This window comes from Perca fluviatilis, chromosome 3 (assembly GCF_010015445.1).
Source record: "Perca fluviatilis chromosome 3, GENO_Pfluv_1.0, whole genome shotgun sequence".
Classification (NCBI taxonomy): Eukaryota; Metazoa; Chordata; class Actinopteri; order Perciformes; family Percidae; genus Perca; species Perca fluviatilis.
In genome coordinates, this window is record NC_053114.1 from 41,756,829 (window position 1) to 41,779,840 (window position 23,012).

The following is a 23,012-nucleotide window of genomic DNA, read 5'->3' on the forward strand; positions in this document are numbered from 1 at the left end:
GCAGAATTTCCTGTGGCACCGGAGCAATCCCGGAAGTGGAATGTCGTGGATATAGAACTACTACGTACGCCAAACAAAAGGTCACATAATCTGTCTTTTTTCAGCCTGTAGATTAAAAGTACACACAATAACATCAGTGAGGGGTCTCAGTGAGGGTCTCAGCGTGGCTCCGGCTTCTGAAAAATCCCTGATAGATTACTGCAAGAATTCATCACAAAATACCGCTGTGCTTTGCATGTGGTCACACTATTTCTGTTTTTACTTTTGAGAGGACTCACGACACAGCGCTAAGATACAAGACGGCCAAAAACACCAAAATGTGGTCAAAGACAGGTTCTGCGTGGCCGGGTTAGCTCAGTTGGTAGAGCAGGCGCACAGATGTAGAGGTTAACTCCTCGACGCAGCGACCTGCGGCCCTTTGCTGCATATCATTCCCCCCTCTCTCTCCCCTTTCACATCTTCATCTGTCTGTGGAATTAAAGGTCTAAAATGGCCAAAAAAATAATCTTAAAAAAAAAAAGGAGGTTCTGCACAATCAAAACTTTGGTGTTTAAAGCTGCACTAATTGATTGCACCTTTTATATTAACTATGGAATAGTTATGTGTAATGTGAAATGTGTCACAGAGATTTATTACCTAACTCTGCAGCTCAGTTGCTTTTTCCAACGTTTTAAATTGTAAAATTTTTCTTCTACACATTTTCAGCGCTTATTTCTACGTCCCATATTTTCTGATATAAAAACAAAAATTGAAAACGGGTCAATGTGACCCGAAGACAACACAAGGGTTAAGTTTCCTTCAGCTCATGTTTGTTTCAGCGGCTTCAACCTTACTTCGCTGGCTTGCGATACATGCATGGACCCGAATACAGCGCCAGAGGAAATGTAACTGCCCAAAAGGCTCATGGGAACTCGGACGTAGAAGAATGATTATACACGGGAGCCTGTAACCCACACTCACTTTCTCAGCGCCGGCCGCCATCAGAGCGTCCAGCTCCCGAGTCCAGCCGAGGGCATCCACCAGGGCTCGCACGCCACCGACCACGTCGCCCAGCTGCACGGCGTCGTGACGACGGCGGCGCCAGGCGAACGGACCCACCAAGTCCCTGTTGATGAGCAGACGGGGAACAGAGCTGTGCACAGCTCCCGCCAGACTGGCGAAGGGCTCCACCTGCGGAGCAAAGAGAGTCAAACAGCAGCTTTTAATGTTGAATTCTTGTTGTCAGGTGCTATACAAAATACACTTGCCCTTTTTTTAAAGACCTTTTGGATGTTTTTTGCTTTTATAAGAGAGTTTATAGTGGAGAAGAAAACAGAAACCCAGACGAAGGATTAAACCAGGGATTGTGTGGTGCACGTCTTGAGTTCAGCACTAACGAACAACTTCAGTGCGTTTTCAGAAAGGTTCAAGATTTTGCACATAGTACAGAGAGTCAGTTTTCACGTTTAACCCTTGTAAGGTGTTTGGGTCTGTGGGGCCCGTTTTCAATGTTAAATGTTAAATGTAAGATTATGCTATTTATTATTTCTTCTAACTCAAACTCACTGGCCTTGCCTCATTTTTTGTGAAGAACATAAAAAAATAACTTATTTTCAATGACTGCACACGGTACACCCCACACACACACACACACACACACACACAATAACTATTCCATATGAGGTGTTCTGGTCTACTGGACCCGATTGTAATATAATTGTAGGCGCTATGAAACTTAACTGTGTCCGCCTCCTAACTGGGCCTGCTGTGTGTGTGTGTGTGCGTGTGTGTGTGCGCGCGCACGTGTGTGCGTGCGTGTGTGTATGTTGTCTTTCTGCACCTGCTATTCCCACACAAAGTTACACAATTGTTACATTTCAAGCACTTTCACCTGTTCTGATTAAGTTCTTAGAAATAAGCAACAATAATCATCAAAAATCTTGTTTCTATTTTTTTTTACCTTTTTTATAATTGAATTTCCTCGTTTTCTCACATAAATGTGATCTCATAGGGGTAAATGGCAAATATGAACCATAAATGATGTATATGTCATTGGTAATTGAGCTAAAGTAAACATCGGTTAAGTATTTTTACATAAATTGTCATGGCTGTATTGATTTAAAAGCCTAATAATTTGGTGGGTCCACCCGACCCGGGAACATTGGCTGTGTAACAAAAATATGACTCTCTCATCCCAACATATAGGCCTGTAACAATTATTACATAATAGTCTAATTGTCAATTTCTTTACATAATCGCGGTTTCTTTGTTTAAAACGCAATTAATTGCCAACACTAGCTAAGGTCTTAAGGCGTATGACTGGGAATTGTTGATGTTGTTTAGATATGCCCAATTGTAATTATGTAAGCGATTATTGGTCGGAACATATATTTTTATTATTATTTCAATTTTTAGTTGTTGGAACTTGACCCGACAGACATTCATAGCAACAGGAATGACAAGGGGAGGAAGCATGCAAAATGTTTTATGATAATATAGAGGCGTGGTTTACTTCACAGGCTGTGTATTTGTGTTATTACATTATCTGGGTCACATAACAGTGATATAACCAAAAGATGTATTCTGGTATTCGTTCAAAACTTTACATTTGTTCAAAAAAAGTAATAAATGAATTAATATTTTTGAATTTTACTGAAAGAGACAATTATACTGTTAACTGCAATTAGTTGAGAGACAATTCATTGTACAGCAACATTTGGAATTGTTGGAATTGCAGCTCGACCAACATGTTGGTTCAGCTGGAAAAACATCACATTAAAAAGGGGCATGACGTGGTTTAATGCCGGTGGCGCTCACCTCCAGTGAAGTTCCCATGACGATGAGGAGATCAGCCAGAGGGAAGTCGGTGAGGTACTTGAAGAAGTGACGTGGAAGCTCCTCCCCGAAAAACACAATGTCAGGCTTTACCACGCCTTTACAGGTGGGACACTTTGGGACCACACCTGCCATCACATCGGACTGATGAAACGGGGAAACAAGATGGGAAATGAATATTAATATTATAACAAATATATCCCCAGAGTCTAAAGTGATATCTTACATTTGCTCATTTTATCTGGCTCTTAAATGTACAATGTATAAAAATGAAGGAAAACAAGAGAATATTCTGATTTGTCAAGTTGTAGACACCAAATGTTTGTGATTTGTTTTCCGACAACGTGATGAACTGTATTTTAAAAGGACAACTGCGGCGCAAAATGAACCTAGGGGTTAATAACATATGTGTACCAGGTCGACTGTTCTCTGGGATATATTTTCATGATAATCAAATGTGTCTGTAGCTTGAAACTAGCTACCGCAAACCAGTGTTTAGCTGCTAACGCTAGCTTTCAGGGCACAGGGTAAATCACTATTTCTACACCACTAACAAGGCTCAAAATAGCACTTTATAAGTGTACAGACAGTTTATTAAAAAGATAGATTATAAAGACAGTAGTGTTAATGTTTACATGCGGCCGCCACCTTGGATAACAGTCATGACCAGTTGAACGACGACGATGGCGGCCTCATGTAAACATTAACGCTCCTGTCTTTATAATCTATCTTTTCAATAAACTATCTGTACGCTTACAAAGTTCTCAATGTTTCGGTTTACATGTAGGGACCCTCATTATGCTACCGTGGAAGTGTGGTGCTATTTTGAGCCTTGTTAGTGGTGTAGAAATAGCGATTTACCCTCTGCCCCAAAAGCTAGCGTTAGCCGCTAAACACTGGTTTGCGGTAGCTAGTTTCAAGCTACAGACATTTGATTATCATGAAAACCTATCCCAGAGAACGGTCAACTCGGTACACATATGTTATTAACCCCTAGGTTCATTTTGCGCCGGAATTGTCCTTTAAATATTCTGGTAAATGTGTAGAGTAAGTGTTTGGGTTATGAGGCTTGTAAACTTAATGGCTAAGAAATAAGTGTTTATCAAAAATGTGAACGGTATATGTGGATGAGTGGGAATGAATGGTATATGTGGATGAGTGGAAGCATGGAGAGTGTATGTAAAAGTATGAGTATGAGCATGCATGAGTGTGGTTTAAGATCCTGTGGAGTAGAGGAATACTGGTACTAGTAGGAGTTGTACTCTGATTGGAGTATGAAATTACACAGTATGCTGGTATATGTATTACTTCTAGATTAGTGTTTGGGTTATGACTCACTCGTAGCTCCTCTCCCTCGTATTTCCTCAGGCAGACTGTGCAGGTGGCGGTGGTAAATGTACCGTGAGCCTCCACCAACATCTCAGGAGGAATCCCTGCCACTTGGTACACAAGTAAACAAGCACGGTGGCTTACAATGACTCAACGACGTGTGGGGACTTCTAGAAGCAAAGATATGAATACATACGTCTTTCAAGGCCGTCGATGTTCTGCGTGTACATCCTGAGGAGCTGACGCTTCTCGTGAAGCAGCCGTACAAAATAGTGCGTCAGGTTGGGCTGGTAATTCCCTGGATACAGCTCTTTGGCCAGGGCGAAGAAGGGATTTGGGTTTTGATGGAAAAAGCTGATCTCGAATATCGCCTCGGCGTACGGCAGGTCGTACTGCTGCAGGTTGTCGTAGAGGCCGCTGCCTGGAGACCTGACAGGGAATAATCTACTGAATACACCTGATAGTTACAGGTTTACAGAAAAACTAGAATACATATGTAGTAGGCCTGCACGATTCAGGGAAAAATATGAATCACGATTTTTTAGCTTAGAATTGATATCACGATTCTCTGCCACGATTGTTTTCTCACGATGTGTAATGTTTAATGCACACATGAACCATGACAAAACAAAACAAAGTGGCAGTACCAAACATAGATTTTTTGGCACCTATAGCACATTGCACATCACCACAAGCCTGTAAACATAGAGGCTTCAATGAATAAAGAAAATAAAGTACATACTGGCCATTTAAGTACAGTAGGCTACCAAAAATAGTGACATATAACACATTTAACTAAACATGGCCCTGATACAGGCTCTATCTGAACTCCTTGAACATGTCTTTACATAATTAAAACAATTACTTTCAATTAATTAATTGAAGGAGAAAGAAAAAAAAAATCAAAGTCATTTAAAAATTAAATCGCAAACAGGGGTGAATCGAGATCACGATTTTATAACGATTTATCGTGCAGGGCTAATATGTATAGGGAAGTGGTTCCCAACCTTTTTTCCTTGGCGCCCCCCCTACTCATGTCTAAGAAAAGCTAGAGATAGAGCCTTACTTTCTTTTTTGATACAGAGGAGTTATCAGCACTTTGATGTTTCTCCGCCATGTTTCATTCATAAAATAGTGATGCCGTGGCGGCAGGAAAAACGAGGATACAACAAAATATATAGTTTTCATACAGACTTTTGTATACATTATATATTCTAGTGTATTATCAGTGTTTCCTCTATGTTGATTTGACCGTGACGGCCCCCCACGGCAACATTTCTGCCCCCCCACGGTATCAGACATAGTGCTGCAGTGTTAGAGTGCATGTCGTAGAACGTTTGTACTTTAGGTGCATTATTTACATGCTGAAGTAGTTAAACTGCATTAAGATAATGTAATTAATAGTGGGTTTATTGTTATTTGCTACAGAATGCTCAGCCTATATGTCAAGATCAAAGTTGGCCTATATAGTAACTCAAAAAATACAGTTCAATCACAATTGAGAATATGCCTCATTGTGTGTGTGAATAGAGGTGAATAAATATATTAGTTTGTGTTGCAGCAAAGTGTCAGTTCCATTTCATGGGAGGGGGGGGTGGTGTTCGGACCTGCCCCCATTGCCCCCAAAATCCTAAAGGAAACACTGATTATCATAATTTCATAATATCATAACATGTGCAAATAAATTTTTTTTACCTCAACCTCAAACCAGATAAAGACTTGCGCCCCCCCTGTGATCTTTGCAGCCCCCCCTGGGGGTCCCCGGACCCCAGGTTGGGAACCACTGTAGTAGTGGATGGATTCACATATGTATCGTGACATTTTTTTGCGACGAATTTTAAAATTCTTTACCCCAGAATAACTGTATCTAACTATAAAATCTATATTATGTTCTTCTTTACAAATTAAATAAATGTCTGACAGACTGACTGACTTGTGATGTGCATTCTTTTTAGAAAACAATCAGTTTTTAGATATGTCTCATGATATATTGTCTCTAGAAGTGTATTATTCAACTTTTGTTTTAGTTAAAGAAGGAAAAGAAAATCGCAATACTCAATACTATCGAATCACAATAAATGAAAATCGCAATACAAATCGAATCTGCACCCATGTATATTGTTTTTTATGGATCCCCATTTGTCATCACTGTCATGAAGACTATTCTTCCTGAGGTCCAACACGAGACAAACACAAACAAATATTATAAAGCACCATACATATTGTTCTATCAGAACAATGGAGACTTTGATAAAGCTGAATTTTATAAAGCAAAAAGCCATGTATCGTGAAAGAGTCGAACCGGTACAAAAGCATATCGTTCCAGCACTAATATCTAACCTCTTTTACCTGAAATCTGGGATGCCACTAGGCGTGCTGATCCCAGCTCCGGCCATCACCACCACCCTCTTGTACCGCTGCTCTCTGATGCTCTTGGCGATGTCCTCCAGGGTCTGCTGCTCCTCGGCTGCACCGCCGCCACCGCCACGGGAGAAAAACCCCTGAGTGCCATTCCACCGGGGAGAGTTTGTTTGTCTGCGAAGAAGAAAAACAAAGATGTAGAGCTGCAACAATTAATCCATTAGTTGTCAACTGTTAAATTAATCGCCAACTATTTTGATAACCGATTAATCAGTTTTGTTTTCACTGGACAGGAAGGGGATAAAAAAACTGTCATCCAACCTTACATAAAATAAAAGCACGATACTTGAGTAGGTGTGTGTGTGTGTGTGTGTGTGTGTGTGTGTGTGTGTGTGTGTGTGTGTGTGTGTGTGTGTGTGTGTGTGTGTGTGTGTGTGTGTAATACCTGCACAGAGCTGCGGCTGCAGCTTTACCTGAACACAAACTCCTTTGACCCAAACCTATAAAAAGAAAAACAAGCATGAGTCACAATTATCAATCATATTACACATTTCACTCATGTCATCATGTGTTTGTCTGCGTACTAACCGTATGCAGAGAGCGTCCTGCTTGTTCTCGAGCACAGACACAAACAGCAAAGTCTGACAGGTGACATTATTGAGGAGCTCGCTAAAGAAGCCATAGCACAGCTGCAACTAAACTACTCCTACTCCTACTGACTGAAGCAGACACCTAAACAGGGACACGCGCTGTTAACACATTTTATCCACCTAAAATCAGATACAATGTAATATAATGACTAGCTGCTTGCTGAGATGTTTGTTGTCGTCCTTTGACCTCCATAAGATCAAATAACCATAACCAACTATTCCCCCCCCCAGGATGGTGAAGGCACGTCGCCGCTACTCTGCCTTACTCAGCCTCTGATAGGATTACGCTGACATTCTTACCATAACCCTAACCAATCCCACGTCTTTGCCTAAACCTAACCAACCCAGCAAGAGCAGCCAGCGAGTGATAGCCAATCAGAGGGATAGTAGGGCGGGTCATGCCTTTGTCATCCTAGAAAACAGAACGACATTACAAAACCGTAATGTACGATATATATAGCCTAGCTAACTTTAGCTAACGCACACAAAACAGCTCGGTGGTCAGCTACCAAGCTCGGTTACCTAGTATTTTGTTGAATTAGCTGCCGTTACATAATGAAAAATAATACTAAACAAACAAACAAGTGTAAATCGGTCAAGAAATCCACTTTATCAAAAAGAAGAGGAAGATTTCCCTTTTACCGTAAAAACCATAGAAACGCCTCCTCGCTTTCCCATCATCCTTTGCGCCCAGCAGCAGACTCACAACACGGCAGGCTACTTGACGTTAGCTGAAGATTCAGCAACACTCATCAGCCCCCGAATACACATTTAACTTCACAGTTTTGTTGCCACAATGAGAGATGTTACCGGGTTCCTCAAACAGCAGCAGAGCACCAGCTCCACGCCGGAGATGGCGACGGAGTGGCACACTTTGGAGGATTTGTACAACAAAAGGTACAAAAAAAGCCAGCTAGCTAAATGCTCTGCTAACGCTAGGCTAGCTAACGTTAGCTCGCTCATTCATTGGAAACGTACGCTGAGTCATGCACGGAGCTAGCGTTAGCTGAGGTTCGGCTAATGTTAGCCGCAAGTTTCTTCTTGTAGATCAGAACTGAAATGTTGCTTTTAAATGTATTTTTTTATATATCAATTTAAAACAATAACGTATATATAAGTTACTGGTCTGTAGCTTTCAACATAACCCCATTAATGTTGGCCAGTGGAAGACAGTTTATCACAAGTTGTTCTTAGCTGTTTGCTAACGTTGATGCTATAGACGAGTCCTTAGTCACTGCACCATAAGAATATAATACGTTTAATATAATGCTGTTTTGTAAGAACACATCACCATGGAGGTTAAACTGAATGACCCTTAAAGGAGTAGTTTGCTCTGTAAAATACAAATGTCCATCATTAGCTAGCTGGTTATCTGTATTCAAAGTAAAACATGTTACTTGGCTTTTCAAACAGTCCAGTTGGACACATTAACATGAACACCATTAGACTATAAAGTGGTGGAGGAAGTATTCAGATGCTCCACTAAAGTAAAAGTAAATAAGAAATACTCTGTTACAAGTAAAACTCCTGCATTGAAAATGTAAAAGTATGTAATCAGGTAAACGCCATAATCATTAGATGATTACTCATGTATTAATGTAAAAGCAGGATTTTACTGTCATAGTTAGTTGAGCTGGAAACTCATTTTGAACTATTAACCCCAGTGTTTCCTTTAGGATTTTGTTTAGCATTGGGTGCAGGTCCGAACACCACCCCTCCCATGAAACAGAACTGACACTTTGCTGCAACACAAACTAATATATTTATTCACCTCTATTCACACACACACAATGAGGCATATTTTCAGTTGTGATAGAACTGTATTTTTTGAGTTACTATATAGGCCAACTTTGATCTTGACATATAGGCTGAGCATTCTGTAGCAAATAACAATAAACCCACTATTAATTACATTATCTTAATGCAGTTTAGCTACTTCAGCATGTAAATAATGCACCTAAAGTACAAACGTTCTCCGACATGCACTCTAACACTGCAGCTCTATGTCTGATACCGTGAGGGGGGCAGAAATGTTGCCGTGGGGGGCCGCCACGGTCAAATCAACATAGAGGAAACGCTGAACCCTCCTGTTGTCCTCGGGTCAAATTTGACCCATTTTCGAAGAGTTTATATAACAGAAATTTGGGTTTCTTCTTTCAACCGAATTGTCCAAAAAAAACGTGGATGGTTCTATACAACGCTCTTCACAAGTAGATTAAATGATCAGTTCACCATCAGTATTTTATTTAATTTATCGAGAAAAAAAAAGTGACAAAAAGATTGGTGGAAAGCGACAAAAGTGTTTAAAAAGACGCGCAAACAGTTGAAAAAAGGTTTTCATATTAACAGTTGACCCAGAAAAATAAAAAGTTGCATCGTCGATGGGAAGACAACACAAAGGTTAACGAGTATTTTCATTCTGGATTTATCCGCTGATTAATTGATTGTTTGGTTTGTAAAAATAGCGACACAATTACCCAGAGCCCAAAGTGACCCCTTCATAATGTATTTGTATAAATTGTTCTGTAGTTTAATTTGAAACAACATATTTTATAAGATCTTGTGTGTTTTTTGTATGTAAAACTTTTAATTTGTATAAGTAAGTAGCTAAAGCTAGTAGCCAAGTAGGACACGGAGAATTAAACAAACATGATGGACTCTTAAGAAGAGGTAATTATTAGGGGTGCACGATTCCGAAAATGTCACGTTTTGTTATTGATTTTTAGGCTCAAGATTCGATTCAAAATCGATTTTCAATTCAAAAACGATTCTTGATTTAAAAAAAACTCTTCACAGTATGTAAATGTAGTTACCTTTCCCATGTGATTGCAGTAGACCTACAATAAAAAAATAGATTTTTGAATCGGCATAGCTTGAATTGCGATTCAAATGTCAATCGATCTTTTTTTTTTTTTGTGCACACCCCTAGTAATTATCTTCACTTGAGTTTCTGTGCGCAAAAGTCGCCACACAATCTGAACATAGTCATACTGAGAAATCCAGAGAGAGTTGTGTGGAGCTGATAGTCTTAATTAGCTTTGGAGCAACTCATTTGGCAATGGCTTGAATGTAACAGACGTTCTTTAAAGTGCTCATATTATGCTTTTTGGCTTTTCCCCTTTCTTTTATTGTGTTATATATCTTTTTTGTGCACGTTGTAGGTTTACAAAGTGAAAATGCCCAAAGTCCCCCCCAAAGGGACTTACCATCTCCAACAGAAAACACTGTTCACCAACTGCTCCAAACAGCTCTATTGTAGTCCAGCCTTTACTTCAGAGACAAACATGGTCACTTTGTAACACACGTTATAATGCTCACCTAGCTGCTAGCATGGTACACCCTCATACTCTGCTTCTGACTGGCTAGTAGTCCTTACCTAGGTACTGTCAGGGTACGCCCTCATACTCTGCTTCTGACTGGCTAGTAGTCCTTACCTAGGTACTGTCAGGGCACGCCCTCATACTCTGCTTCTGACTGGCTAGTAGTCCTTACCTAGGTACTGTCAGGGCACACCCTCATACTCTGCTTCTGACTGGCTAGTAGTCCTTACCTAGGTACTGTCAGGGCACGCCCTCATACTCTGCTTCTGACTGGCTGGTAGTCCTTACCTAGGTACTGTCAGGGTACGCCCTCATACTCTGCTTCTGACTGGCTAGTAGTCCTTACCTAGGTACTGTCAGGGTACCCCCCTCATACTCTGCTTCTGACTGGCTAGTAGTCCTTACCTAGGTACTGTCAGGGCGCACTCATACTCTGCTTCTGACTGGCTGGTAGTCCTTTCCTAGGTACTGTCAGGGCACGCCCTCATACTCTGCTTCTGACTGGCTAGTAGTCCTTACCTAGGTACTGTCAGGGCACACCCTCATACTCTGCTTCTGACTGGCTAGTAGTCCTTACACTAGGTACTGTCAGGGCACGCCCTCATACTCTGCTTCTGACTGGCTAGTAGTCCTTACCTAGGTACTGTCCGGGCACTCATACTCTGCTTCTGACTGGCTAGTAGTCCTTACCTAGGTACTGTCAGGGCACGCCCTCATACTCTGCTTCTGACTGGCTAGTAGTCCTTACCTAGGTACTGTCAGGGGACGCCCTCATACTCTGCTTCTGACTGGCTAGTAGTCCTTACCTAGGTACTGTCAGGGCATGCCCTCATACTCTGCTTCTGACTGGTTAGTAGTCCTTACCTAGGTACTGCGCATGTGCGACTCCCAACAAAGATGGAACAGAAGTGAGATGTCTCATTCTGTAGCTAAAACAGAGAGCTCAACACACAGGGTGAAAAGAGGAGCTGCAGCAATGTGCAGTACAACAAAAATATGGTGTTTTTTTTTTTAAATTAAACCACATAAACCTATTCAGGTACAACCTCTACTATGAACCTGAAAATTAGCATAATATGAGCTCTTTAATATCAAAAAGATGCACACTAGAGCTTTAACACTGCCATCAGCCTGCGACTGGCCCCGGCTCGGCCCTCGTCACAGAAAGACACTTGCCACCGAGCCGAAGGACTTTTCTGGGGGAAACCCTGTTGATTCTACAAAAACAATACAACGTGTCTTTTGGGACATTTGTCTGTCTTCAACCGTTTAACTGTTTTTTTATTTGGCAGATTGTGGCATCAGTTGACTCTCAGGCTGACAGACTTTGTGAAAGATCCTTGCTTCAAAACAGGAGATGGCCTCATACAGGTAACGGCACAGTCACAGGTGTTATGCTGTACTTGTACAACAACGTACCAGCGAGGATGCACATATTTGAAAAAGTTTCCTAGCATGTAATATTCATATATTGAATGTAAGGGGAATTCATAAATAATGAATGCATCCTAGTTTCTTTGGATATTGATTCAATATTATGTTTTGAAGCAAAGAACTGTGTTCCACTCTAGGGCTGGGCAATATATCGATGTTATATCGATATCGTGATATGAGACTAGATATCGTCTTAGATTTTGAATATCGTAATATGGCATAAGTGTTGTCTTTTCCTGGTTTTAAAGGCTGCGTTACAGTAAAGTGATGTCATTTTCTGAACTTACCAGACTGTTCTAGCTGTTCTATTATTTGCCTTTACCCACTTAGTCATTATATCCACATTACTGATGATTATTTATCAAATAAATATTTTGTGAAAGCACCAATAGTCAACACTATAATATCGTTGCGGTATCGATATCGAGGTATTTGGTCAAAGATATCGTGATATTTGATTTTCTCCATATCGCCCAGCCCTAGTCCACTGGTTTGCATTACATTAGACCAAATTGTTTTATGTGTCGACTTTAATAACTCATTTTTTGTTTTACTCAGAATCTTCAATTTGGACAACATATATTTAAATGCTTACATGAGATCATCTCAGTACAAGTTTGATAAATTGATAAACAGTGATATTGAATTATTGCCAAGACCTACATCTCTCCATCTCGCGCTGTTGTGGTTGTTTTATGTGTATTATTTATGGTCATTAACGTGCCATTAGCTGCTCTGTTTGGTTGTGTTTGAAAGGAAAAAATCAGTAACGTCACAACTGGAAGCCTCACCACTGGTTATAAGGGATTAAAATAAAATCTGTGCCAACATTTACATACCAGACATTTACATTAACATTGAACTTCACACAATTTGCTAATTTTCTCTTAATTAGGATCTTCAACCGTCGATAATGTGAAAATCCGAATACTGTTCATGGCCAGCAGGGCTGCACAATATATCATATTTTCCTCATGTCGTGCAGCCCTAATGGCCACTATCACGAGTTAAACATTGAACATTTTGTTTGTTTGTTTTTTTTGCTCTGACGGCTCTTTTTTTTTCTTTCTTCTTAAAGCTCTATGACAATTTCCTCAGTGACTTCGAACACAGGTGAGCTAAAGGTTCCTCAAACACTCTGTCCGCCAGTTCAGTATTTCCTGCTTCTTTCGATGCTTATTTTATTATTTTTTTCTCCCTCGTCAGAATCAACCCGTTGTCCCTCATGGAGATTATACTGTATGTTGCCAGACAGATGAAAGGTAAGAACAACATGATGCAGCAGGAAGGGCAGAATACACTTATCTTTTATATATATATATATATATATATATATATATATATATATATATATATATATATATATATATATATATATATATATATATATATATATATATACTTTTATTTTTTTACTTTTTTTAATATTTTCAAACATTTTTCCCAGATCCTAAAGATGCTATCACTTTTCTTGAGAAGACCAAGGAAAAGGTAAGACACCTAACCAATGCTAATGCAGGCCAACACCACAGTCCTGCAATAAAATGTATCTTTTCATGAATATTAGAGCAAGTTTTAATTTCACACGTTAAAATGCTCGCCTAGCTGCTAGCGTGGCACGCCCTCATACTCTGCTTCTGACTGGCTAGTAGTCCTTACCTAGCTACTGTCAGGGCACGCCCTCATACTCTGCTTCTGACTGGCTAGTAGTCCTTACCTAGCTACTGTCAGGGCACGCCCTCATACTCTGCTTCTGACTGGCTAGTAGTCCTTACCTAGCTACTGCACATGTGCGACTCCCAACAAAGATGGAACAGAAGTGAGATGTCTCACTCTGTAGCTAAAACAGAGAGCTCAACACACAGGGTGAAAAGAGGAGCTGCAGCAATGTGCAGTACAACACAAATATGGTGTTTTTTGAAAATTACACCATGTAAACCTATTCTGGTACAACCTCTAAATACAATTATGAACCTGAAAATGAGCATAATATGAGCACTTTAACTCTATGGTTGTTTTGAAGGCCGTAGTCCCTTGTGATGTTGTGTTTTACTGAGAGATGTTTTGTCATAGTTCATATAACAGAAACCACCCTCTGTATATCACAAACAAGTTATACAGCATCACAAACTGCATCCTCCAAAAATTATCATAAAGTTGCATCAACACAAACTGAACATTATAACCTTCATGAAGGAGGATTTATTGCAGGACTGTTGTATTAAACTGCATCAATTTTTAGGTACATGGACCCAATCGTAAACTGGCAACGAGGTGTAAATGATTGAATGATTGAGCTAACCTTACTCTGTCTCCGTCTGGTTCAGGTGAAAAGCAGCGACGAAGCAGTCATTCTCTGCAAGACTTCCATCGGCAGACTTAAACTGGAGATCAACGATCTTCCCGCCACAAAGGTAAACGCTCCTGAACTCTCAGCTCTCTCCCTTTTCTCCAAAAAGGGCCTCGTTCAGATATAATACGTTATTGCAGATTTCGAACGTCACGCGTTAATGTGTCGGTAACACCAACAGCTGTTAAACGAAAACGCAGGTGCTGAGTTTGGGTATCTGTAGAGAACCAGTCGGACTGGTGCATCCCTGGAGTGGTGTCTCCGACCCTGTGGAACGCCCTTCCTCTTGTCTTACGTTCTGCACTCTCTGTTGATGCTGTTAAAAAGCAGCTGAAGACTTGCTTGTTTAAACTTACTTCTGTCTCATGTTTGTGACTTTGGGTATATAAAGGTGTCACGCATTTTTTAGGCTGGAACAGTTTTTTGTCACATACAGCAAACATCTCCTGCCTGTTTCCTGAACACACTTTAAAAAAAAAACAGTCTCTGTAGACAGCCCAGGCTCCACAAACGCCAACAAAAACAAACTGCGCCAACCTGCACCACCAAACATAACAGTCTTCCAGCGTTCCAGCCAATAACCAACAAGAAGGATTTGTGGGTGGGAGTTTGGGGGGGGGTTAGTGCGCGGAAGGGAGGGGGAGGGGACGGGATGTGGAGGAGGGAGGGAGGGGCGAGCTAGCCTCCTTTTTGTCAACAAGAAGTAGCGTCACCCAGCATCGCTTAGAGCACCTTAAGTCTTTTAATTTTTTATTCCATTATTATCATTTTACTATTTGGGTCTTATTTTAACAATTTATCATGTGAAGCACTTTCTCTGTAGAAGGTGCTATATCAAATAAACTTATTGCTTTATTATGATGATGATAATTGCTAATATAAACTGTCCTAGAATCTATAATACTACTGACCTGCCAGATAATGGGATTTGTACGTAGCCTGACCTATTCTGGAAACATATAAAGTGCATGGCGTGCCCAGCTGACACACAAACAAGTAAAAGAAGAAACCTGATCCACAATAACCAGAGATTTTCCTTTTTGTCACTTCCAGAAAATCATTGAAGACGTTGAGGAAATGTTGAATAACTTGCCCGGCGTGACGTCGGTCCACGGCCGGTTCTACGACCTCTCCAGCAAATACTACCGCATCATCGGGAACCACGCGTCCTACTACAAGGACGCTCTGCGCTACCTCGGCTGCGTGGAGATCACAGACCTTCCAGGTGAGCGCAGACAAAACGCTCTGACTTCATTTCAGGCTGTTAATATCGTCTTTCATATCCGTGGCTGAATGATTTCATCTTCAGGGTCCAACAATAACGGCCCGGGCCGAGGAAAGCGCCACGTCGGGCCAGTAACTAGAACCACTCGCTCGCCTGTTCAGGCGCCATCGTATCATGAATTGCGTCATTGTTCTCCTGCACCCGTCAGAGAATCGTTTGATTGTGCCATTGGTCAAGAATGTCTCTCTACTTTGTTTTTACATTTCACGCTTTTTCTGCGTCTTTCGATGCTTTTTGTGTGTTTTTTTTTGTTTGTTGTTGTTTTTTTTTAGCATTTTTGACATTTTTTATTCTTTAACATTTTTTAAAGTTTTTTTCTTTTTCCGATTTTTCTTTTTTTGATTACATTCACGTATAAATGATTTATATGGACTGATAAAAATTGACTTTGGGCAAGTATAAGTAATTTTTTTCCCCAGTTGCCCTACCAACGATGACGATGAAAAAGACCGTTTAACATTGACCCGTGATGTTGTCGTTACTCCACAGAGACGGAGAAGCAGGAACGGGCGTTCACACTGGGACTGGCTGGACTCTTAGGAGAAGGAGTTTACAACTTTGGAGAGCTGGTGGGTTTAACAGTTGTACGTTGGATGCATGTTGTTTCTAACCTGACTCCACCAGATGGATTGCTTCGCATTTGCTCGGCATCTCCATCTGGGAACTTTCCGTTGGAGAACTTTTGGGAAGGGGCGAAAATCCTGGTTATCTGATTGGATAAACCACCTGTCTATCACCACCTATGTTGGTGATAGACGGGCCAAATCAACCAATCAGATCAAACTCTTGCCGAAACCAGTCGGGAGAAGAGCAGAAACATCTTTTCCTCCGAGAAAAGCCTCCAGTGCCGTTTTTTGGCTCTTCTTTCAATGAAGGAATACTTTCTAATTCGGATAAAACTTGCTGCGATAGCTACGCTCATCTCATCCAGGGAAGTGCCCACGTTGTTTAAACTGAACAGTCGCTTCTCGTTGCGTCACACCAAAACACACCTCAAAACCAACGCTGATTGGTCGGTCGTTTGGCGAAAGGCTCCAAATTTTCTCGATCTCAAGATGCCAGACTGATCTGGGAGTAGAAAACTGGAGCTCGCCAGATCAGGACGCTCTCACCAGGCTATGTTGTTTATCCATGCTGGCCAATCATTTAACCCTTATGTTGTCTTCCCGTCCTCCCGGGTAGGCCGGGGCAACTCTGGTTTTTTTCTTTCTCGAGGTTTTTCACTTTTTCTTTTCTTTTCTTTTTTAGGTTTTTGTTGCTTTTCCTGCGCTTTTTTCATTACCACCAGGTTCACCACTATTATCAACTTATTACCACTAGTTTTACAAAAAAAATTACATTCGTGGTGAATTAACCTCATTTTTTTAGTTTAAAAAAAAAAGCTGAAATTATAGATTATTTCGATAAATTGTTACAATTGAGTGCATAATAACAGACTGTCAAAGTTAAGTCAAGATTCATTGTTTTTTCAAATGCTATAAAATTTTATAAAACACCCAAAATGCTATGAAAGTAGCCAACTGCCCCTTCATTTTACTCGAGAAGAGCGTTGTAGGGAACAACGCGTGTTATTTTTGGGGCAATCCGCTTGAAAGAAAACCCAAATTTCTGATGTAGAAACTGTGGAAACGGGTCCAGTTTGACCCAAGGACAATAGGTGGGTTAAATGAAGCTTGTTGACGTCTGCTGTTGTGTCTTTGCAGCTGATGCATCCTGTGCTGGAGACCCTGAGGAACACAGACAAACAGTGGCTCATCGATACGCTGTACGCCTTCAACGGCGGCAATGTGGAGAAATTCCAGGGCTTCAAGACAGCCTGGGGCCAACAGGTGAACGACCTTATATAACCGCTCGACATAGGCTACGTCTACACTGCTGCCTTCTCCTTTTTAAGCTGCGCTTTGAGACAAAAAACATCTCCGTCTACACACGAGTTTTAGCTCCAGTAGCAGAACTAATCTCCGTCCATATTAACACGTCTGACAACACGTATCGCATGACCGTTGACGCACACTGGGCATGTGCGTGCCGCTGTAAACAGGAAGCAGATTGTCTGACGGTACTCTGCAGTTGAAAATCACTCATGTTTAAGTTGAAAATACTTTGAAGAAAGGGATGTAAAGGTATGTTGTTGGGTTGACCTCTCGTGACTTGAGATTTCTTCGTCTTCATTTGTTTTTCTACACTAATTAATTTAGCTTTCTTTTAGCCTGCTTTAGCTCCGTTACTGGACATGTATTGCACGAGGAGCTCTGATCAAAGAAAGAAGTAAATAGGGCTGCCCTCTTAGTCCATTAGTCATGTTTTATGCTTTTTCATGCTGAAGGTCTTATTTCCAAGAAACTTCTGAGCACATCTCTGATAAACACCAGATTTAAAGGGGGGCGTTTGCATAGGGCTGCTCCATTATGGGAAAAATATATAATCACGATTATCAGTCAGTATTGAAATCACGATAATTTAACACGATTACTCGTTGACTTCTGGAAAGATGATGCAATTATTGAACTTAAAAAAGGTGGGAACAAGTTTAATAAATCAACAGTAAAAAAACAACTGTGAACTTTGCCTTAATACTTAATTTTTTCATTCAGAACACAAGAGAAAATAAGTTTACTTGCACAACGCAATGAGCGAAATGTTTTTCTCGATTATTCTGTTTTTGTGATCATTGGGAGCCAAAATCATAATTGCAATTAACTTTTGATTAATTGCACAGCCCTACTTTTGCATGATTCTCTGTGGAGAAACTCTGTTTTACAGATCTGTTGCTTAAATCAACTACCCCGACAAATGGATTTCTCTGTCGTGTTTTTGACTAAGAATATATTTACTCAAGGACAGCCCTAGACACCTTTAAACCTCTACAGCAATACATCGCTGCCCTTAATCAACCCCAGTTATGATAAACGGAGAAATAAGCTATTCAAATTCTACTTTCTCTTCATGCGTGTGCCCGACACAGTGAATACTCAGCGATGGAATGTAACTAAGTACATTTACTCAAGTCCAAATGTTGAGGTACTTGAGTCTTTTCTTTTCATGCCACTTTCTACTTCTACTCTGCTACATTTCAGAGAGAAATACTGTACTTTTTACTCTACTGAATTCATCTGTTACAGCTTTAGTTACTAGTTACTTTACACATTAAGGTTATTGCTCACAAAACACATGTAGTTTATAAAATCTGATGTTTTATCATAAATTAAACTACCCAACAATATAACTGCTGAGATGATGAGACCATTAAACACACAACTGTTTGGATCCTTTACACTTTCTAAAATATGAGGATTTTTCTGCATTGAGTACTTTTAATACTTTATGTACATGTTCCTGACAATACTTGCATACTTTTACTAAAGTGACATTTTTAACGCAGGACTTTGACTTGTAACAGAGTATTTTTACAGTGTGGTATTGGTACTTTTACTGAAGTAAAGGATCTGAATAATACTTCCACCGCTGGTGATAGCAGAGTTTAAGCCTCTGTAAGTGAGAGGATGTATTACGCAACCTTTTGATCGGAGCTGTTACCGTGCCAACAGCAATCTGAAACCGGGTCACAGGATTTTACACTTGAACATCATCGCTGATATTTGGCAACTGTCTGATTTATTTATTTTTATCTCTCTCTTGGTTGTAGCCTGACCTCGCAACCAATGAAGCCAAACTGATGCAGAAGATCCAGCTGCTCTGCGTGATGGAGGTGAGGACCCCACCTTCTTCAGTCAATTAGTTGTTTTCTATTCCTTTTCATGCTGAATGACTTTATTTCCAAGAAACTGATGAGCACATTTCTGATAAACACCAGATTTAAAGTGGTGCTTTTGCATGATTCTTTGTGGAGAAACTCAGTTTTACAGATGGTCAACGGACTGCATTGATATATTGGGACTTTATCTTCTTCTCCATATCCCCCAGAGTTAGATAAGTCCATACATACCCTTCTCATCTCTGTGTGTTGTAACTCTGTCTGACGCCCCCCACCGCTAGTCTAGCTTAGCACAGATCCTGGAGGTAACCGGCTCCATCTAGCCTAGCTTAGCACAGATACTGGAGGTAACCGGCTCCATCTAGCCTAGCTTAGCACAGATACTGGAGGTAACCGGCTCCATCTAGTCTAGCTTAGCACAGATCCTGGAGGTAACCGGCTCCATCTAGTCTAGCTTAGCACAGATCCTGGAGGTAACCGGCTCCATCTAGCCTAGCTTAGCACAGATCCTGGAGGTAACCGGCTCCATCTAGCCTAGCTTAGCACAGATCCTGGAGGTAACCGGCTCCATCTAGCCTACTGCTCTCTGCTCCTCACCACGGGGCTTCTCAGGTGCTTGCGAGCAAATCACTCCGCCCAAGTAGCAGAGAGTAGCAGTGCTTCGCCTTCTGAGAATATAGTTCCCAGTATGTATACGGTTAGAAGATGGCTGTGTGTCATGTGACCTTGTTATTTGTACATGCTGTGACTATACAAATCACAACATGTAAATAGTAACATATTGGCGTTATTTTGTCACTTATTGGGAGCAGTAGGCTAGATGGAGCCGGTTACCTCCAGGATCTGTGCTAAGCTAGGCTAGCAGAGATGAGAAGGGTACGTATGGACTTATCTAACTCTGGTGGATACGGGGAATAAGCTAAAGTCCCAATAAGTCGGCGCGTTCCTTTACGACCACTCAAAGCTCACAGCTCTGTCGATTTAAATCAGCTAATCGGTTAGTCGACAAAATCATTAAAATGTAAGTCGACTAAGAATTTCTTTAAACAAGGACAGCCCTCAGCTTGTATGTATATCTTGCAGCGCCACTTTATGGTCTGACCGAGGAATAACGACTTCTTCAAACAAATGTATGGTTTGTTCAGTACGAGTCTGACGTTGATCATTTTCTCCCCCTTTGTACGTGACCGAGATGATGTCACCCTGAAGGTTTACAAACTTGAATATTAAATCACTTAAAGTGTCTATTTTCTCTTCCAGATGACTTTCACTCGTCCTGCAAACAACCGACAGCTCACCTTCACCGAGATCTCGAAGAGTGCCAAAATCCCCGTTAACGAGGTCAGTTGGATGACGAGCACATTTAATCAGCCCGTCAATGAAAACCTTTAGGCACGGTCGCCTTTGATTACCAGACGGTGTCTCCATTTTAACTAGGGGCGTCGAAATTAATCGTTGCATCGATGCGAACGTTTTTGCCTTTTGTCTGATGTGTCCTAGTCTTTATCCACGACGTTCCACTTCCGGGATTGCTCCGGTGCCGCAGGAAATTCTGCCGGATGCACGTCTTTTCGCCGATATCCGTCCCCTTCCTCTGTCTCTGTGTTGGCGTTCTAACCTCCGGCTGATTTGTGAGGACTATGGTTAACTGCTCCTCAGATCTCTGCAGGGTAAATCCAGACAGCTAGCTAGACTATCTGTCCAATCTGAGTTTTCTGTTGCACGACTAAAACTACTTTTGAACGTACACATGTTCCAACAAAACAAGTATTTTGCGGAGGCACCGTTGCTCCGTCCGGCGCTTAGTGCAACCACCTATTTAAAAAAATAAAAAATAAAAAAATGCAGATAAACCAGAGCATGTTTTTTCCCATCCCGGTATACTGTGTGGACTCGCCAGACCCTCCTCCGCAGTGCTGTGGAGGAAGGTCTGGCAAAGCGAGACCAGCTGTGTTCAGACTCCGCTACATTCAGGAAGTGTCTTTAATTTATTTTTTTAAGAGCAGATGCAGTGTGTGTGTGTATATATATATATATATATATATATATATATATATATATATATATATATATATATATATATATATATATATATATATATATATATATATATATATATATATATATATATATATATGACTGCTTGACTTTGATGATGAAAAACATGTAGCAATATTAAATAAAGTTGAGGTGACGCATCGTGATGTTGAACGGATTTGAATCGTCGACAGGATAATCGTAATCGCGTCGTGAGACCAGTGAAGATTCCCACTCCCAGTCTGAACGCCTGCACAGAGCAGATCCTCCAGTAGTTTTGAACGTGAGAGCGTGTTGATTTGTGAGAAACTGATGGAGCGTGTGCTGCAGGTGGAGCTGCTGGTGATGAAGGCTCTGTCCGTGGGGCTGATCAAAGGTAACATCGATGAGGTGGACCAGAAGGTGCAGATGACCTGGGTGCAGCCCAGAGTGCTCGACCTGCAGCAGGTGAGGCCTCATTCTATAGATGGATGGATGGATGGATGGATGGATGGATGGATGGATGGATAGATGGATAGATATGGATGTCTCTCACAGAGCTGCTCACATTGTTCGCCTTCTTCTAAAATATTACTCCATTATTCTGTTTTTTTTATATACATCTATATATAGAGATAGATCTCTATATAGATATAGATGGTCTCTCTCTCAGCTGCTCACATTGTTCGCCTCCTTCTAAAATATTACTCCATTCTCCATCATTCAGTTTTTTTATATACATCTATTATATATCTATATATCTATATATATATATATATAGATATATAGATATATAGATATATAGATAGATATAGATCTAGATATAGATGGTCGGTCTCTCTCTCTCTCAGCTGCTCACATTGTTTGCCTTCTTCTAAGATATTACTCCATTATTTCTGAGAGATGTGTGAAAGAGTTTCACTCGAATATTCTGTTTGATAAACAAGCGAGCGCTTCGACCGTCAGATATTTGTTTACAACGTTCGGTGCGCCTGACAAAGTGCCGAGTCGACCCCAACGTGTTGTTTTCGGTTTCAGATCAAAGGTATGAAGGAGCGTCTGGACTTCTGGTGTGGAGACGTGAAGAACATGGCCATGCTGGTGGAGCAACAAGCCCACGACATCCTCACCTAGTCCGCAGAGGGAAACCTCTTCACAACCATTTCTGTTTTTGTATCGTTTTTCTTTCTATCGGATGTTCATTCTTCACTGTTTATCGCCAACCTGTAAAAATACACTGTGGTATTTTACAAATAAACAGCTGGTCGTAACATTATTATCCTCCTCATCTGAAAATATTGTCTAAAACATGAATTAAAAACAAAACAAAAAAAGTTATTTCTGTACAAATATTGTATGTTTTTATTTCTTTTATTGGTTAAAGTCTGTCCAGCTTTGGATTGTAAATTACGATTTGTTAAATCTTTACTGTAACAGTTTCAGTGTGGTATTAACTTTAGTAAAGTTGACTGAAGACCTCATCACTCACTCAGTTAGAAATTGTAATATATTATGCATCACTATAGTGCAAATTAATATATACAGTGGCAACTACATTATTTATAAAGCAAATAATGCCCACAAATTATATTTAAGGGTAACTTCTGTGTTTTTCTTAACCCGGGGGCCGTTTCAGGAAGGTGGTTTAACAAACTGAGTCTAACCCTGAAGTTTTCGGTTCCAGAAGAGCTGATTTGAGTTGGTTCAGTCAACTCCGAGTAGGTTGACTCAGGCAGCA

At 40.7% G+C, this 23,012-nt stretch overlaps 2 protein-coding genes across 2 annotated transcripts; one reads left to right on the forward strand and one right to left on the reverse strand.

The window, feature by feature from the left end:
* Positions 1 to 798: 798 nt before the first annotated feature.
* On the reverse strand, positions 799 to 7,865 carry sirt3 (sirtuin 3). The gene is made up of 7 exons (XM_039796159.1): positions 7,797 to 7,865; positions 6,950 to 7,004; positions 6,493 to 6,678; positions 4,340 to 4,572; positions 4,153 to 4,253; positions 2,797 to 2,958; positions 799 to 1,170 (listed from the first exon to the last, which is right to left on the reverse strand). The coding sequence occupies exons 3-7, from the start codon at positions 6,537 to 6,539 to the stop codon at positions 799 to 801; spliced, it is 915 nt and encodes a 304-aa protein (XP_039652093.1). The 5' UTR covers positions 6,540 to 6,678; positions 6,950 to 7,004; positions 7,797 to 7,865.
* psmd13 (proteasome 26S subunit, non-ATPase 13) lies at positions 7,832 to 22,612 on the forward strand. The gene is made up of 13 exons (XM_039795654.1): positions 7,832 to 8,051; positions 11,767 to 11,845; positions 12,987 to 13,021; positions 13,115 to 13,170; positions 13,356 to 13,399; positions 14,236 to 14,322; positions 15,312 to 15,483; positions 16,033 to 16,112; positions 17,247 to 17,372; positions 19,190 to 19,252; positions 20,519 to 20,599; positions 21,626 to 21,742; positions 22,313 to 22,612. The coding sequence occupies exons 1-13, from the start codon at positions 7,951 to 7,953 to the stop codon at positions 22,406 to 22,408; spliced, it is 1,137 nt and encodes a 378-aa protein (XP_039651588.1). The 5' UTR covers positions 7,832 to 7,950; the 3' UTR covers positions 22,409 to 22,612.
* The last annotated feature ends 400 nt before the right edge of the window (positions 22,613 to 23,012 follow it).

Coding starts and splice junctions, on each gene's coding strand:
- sirt3 (XM_039796159.1), bottom strand. CDS start 6,539: ATGGCCGGAGCTGGGATCAGCACGCCTAGTGGCATCCCAGATTTCAG. Junction 2,959..4,152: donor ACGAGGGAGAGGAGCTACGA/GTGAGTCATAAC, acceptor CCGTTTCATCAG/TCCGATGTGATGGCAGGTGT. Junction 1,171..2,796: donor TCATGGGAACTTCACTGGAG/GTGAGCGCCACC, acceptor TTTGCTCCGCAG/GTGGAGCCCTTCGCCAGTCT.
- psmd13 (XM_039795654.1), top strand. CDS start 7,951: ATGAGAGATGTTACCGGGTTCCTCAAACAGCAGCAGAGCACCAGCTCC. Junction 11,846..12,986: donor CAGGAGATGGCCTCATACAG/GTAACGGCACAG, acceptor TTCTTCTTAAAG/CTCTATGACAATTTCCTCAG. Junction 17,373..19,189: donor AGACAGCCTGGGGCCAACAG/GTGAACGACCTT, acceptor TCTTGGTTGTAG/CCTGACCTCGCAACCAATGA.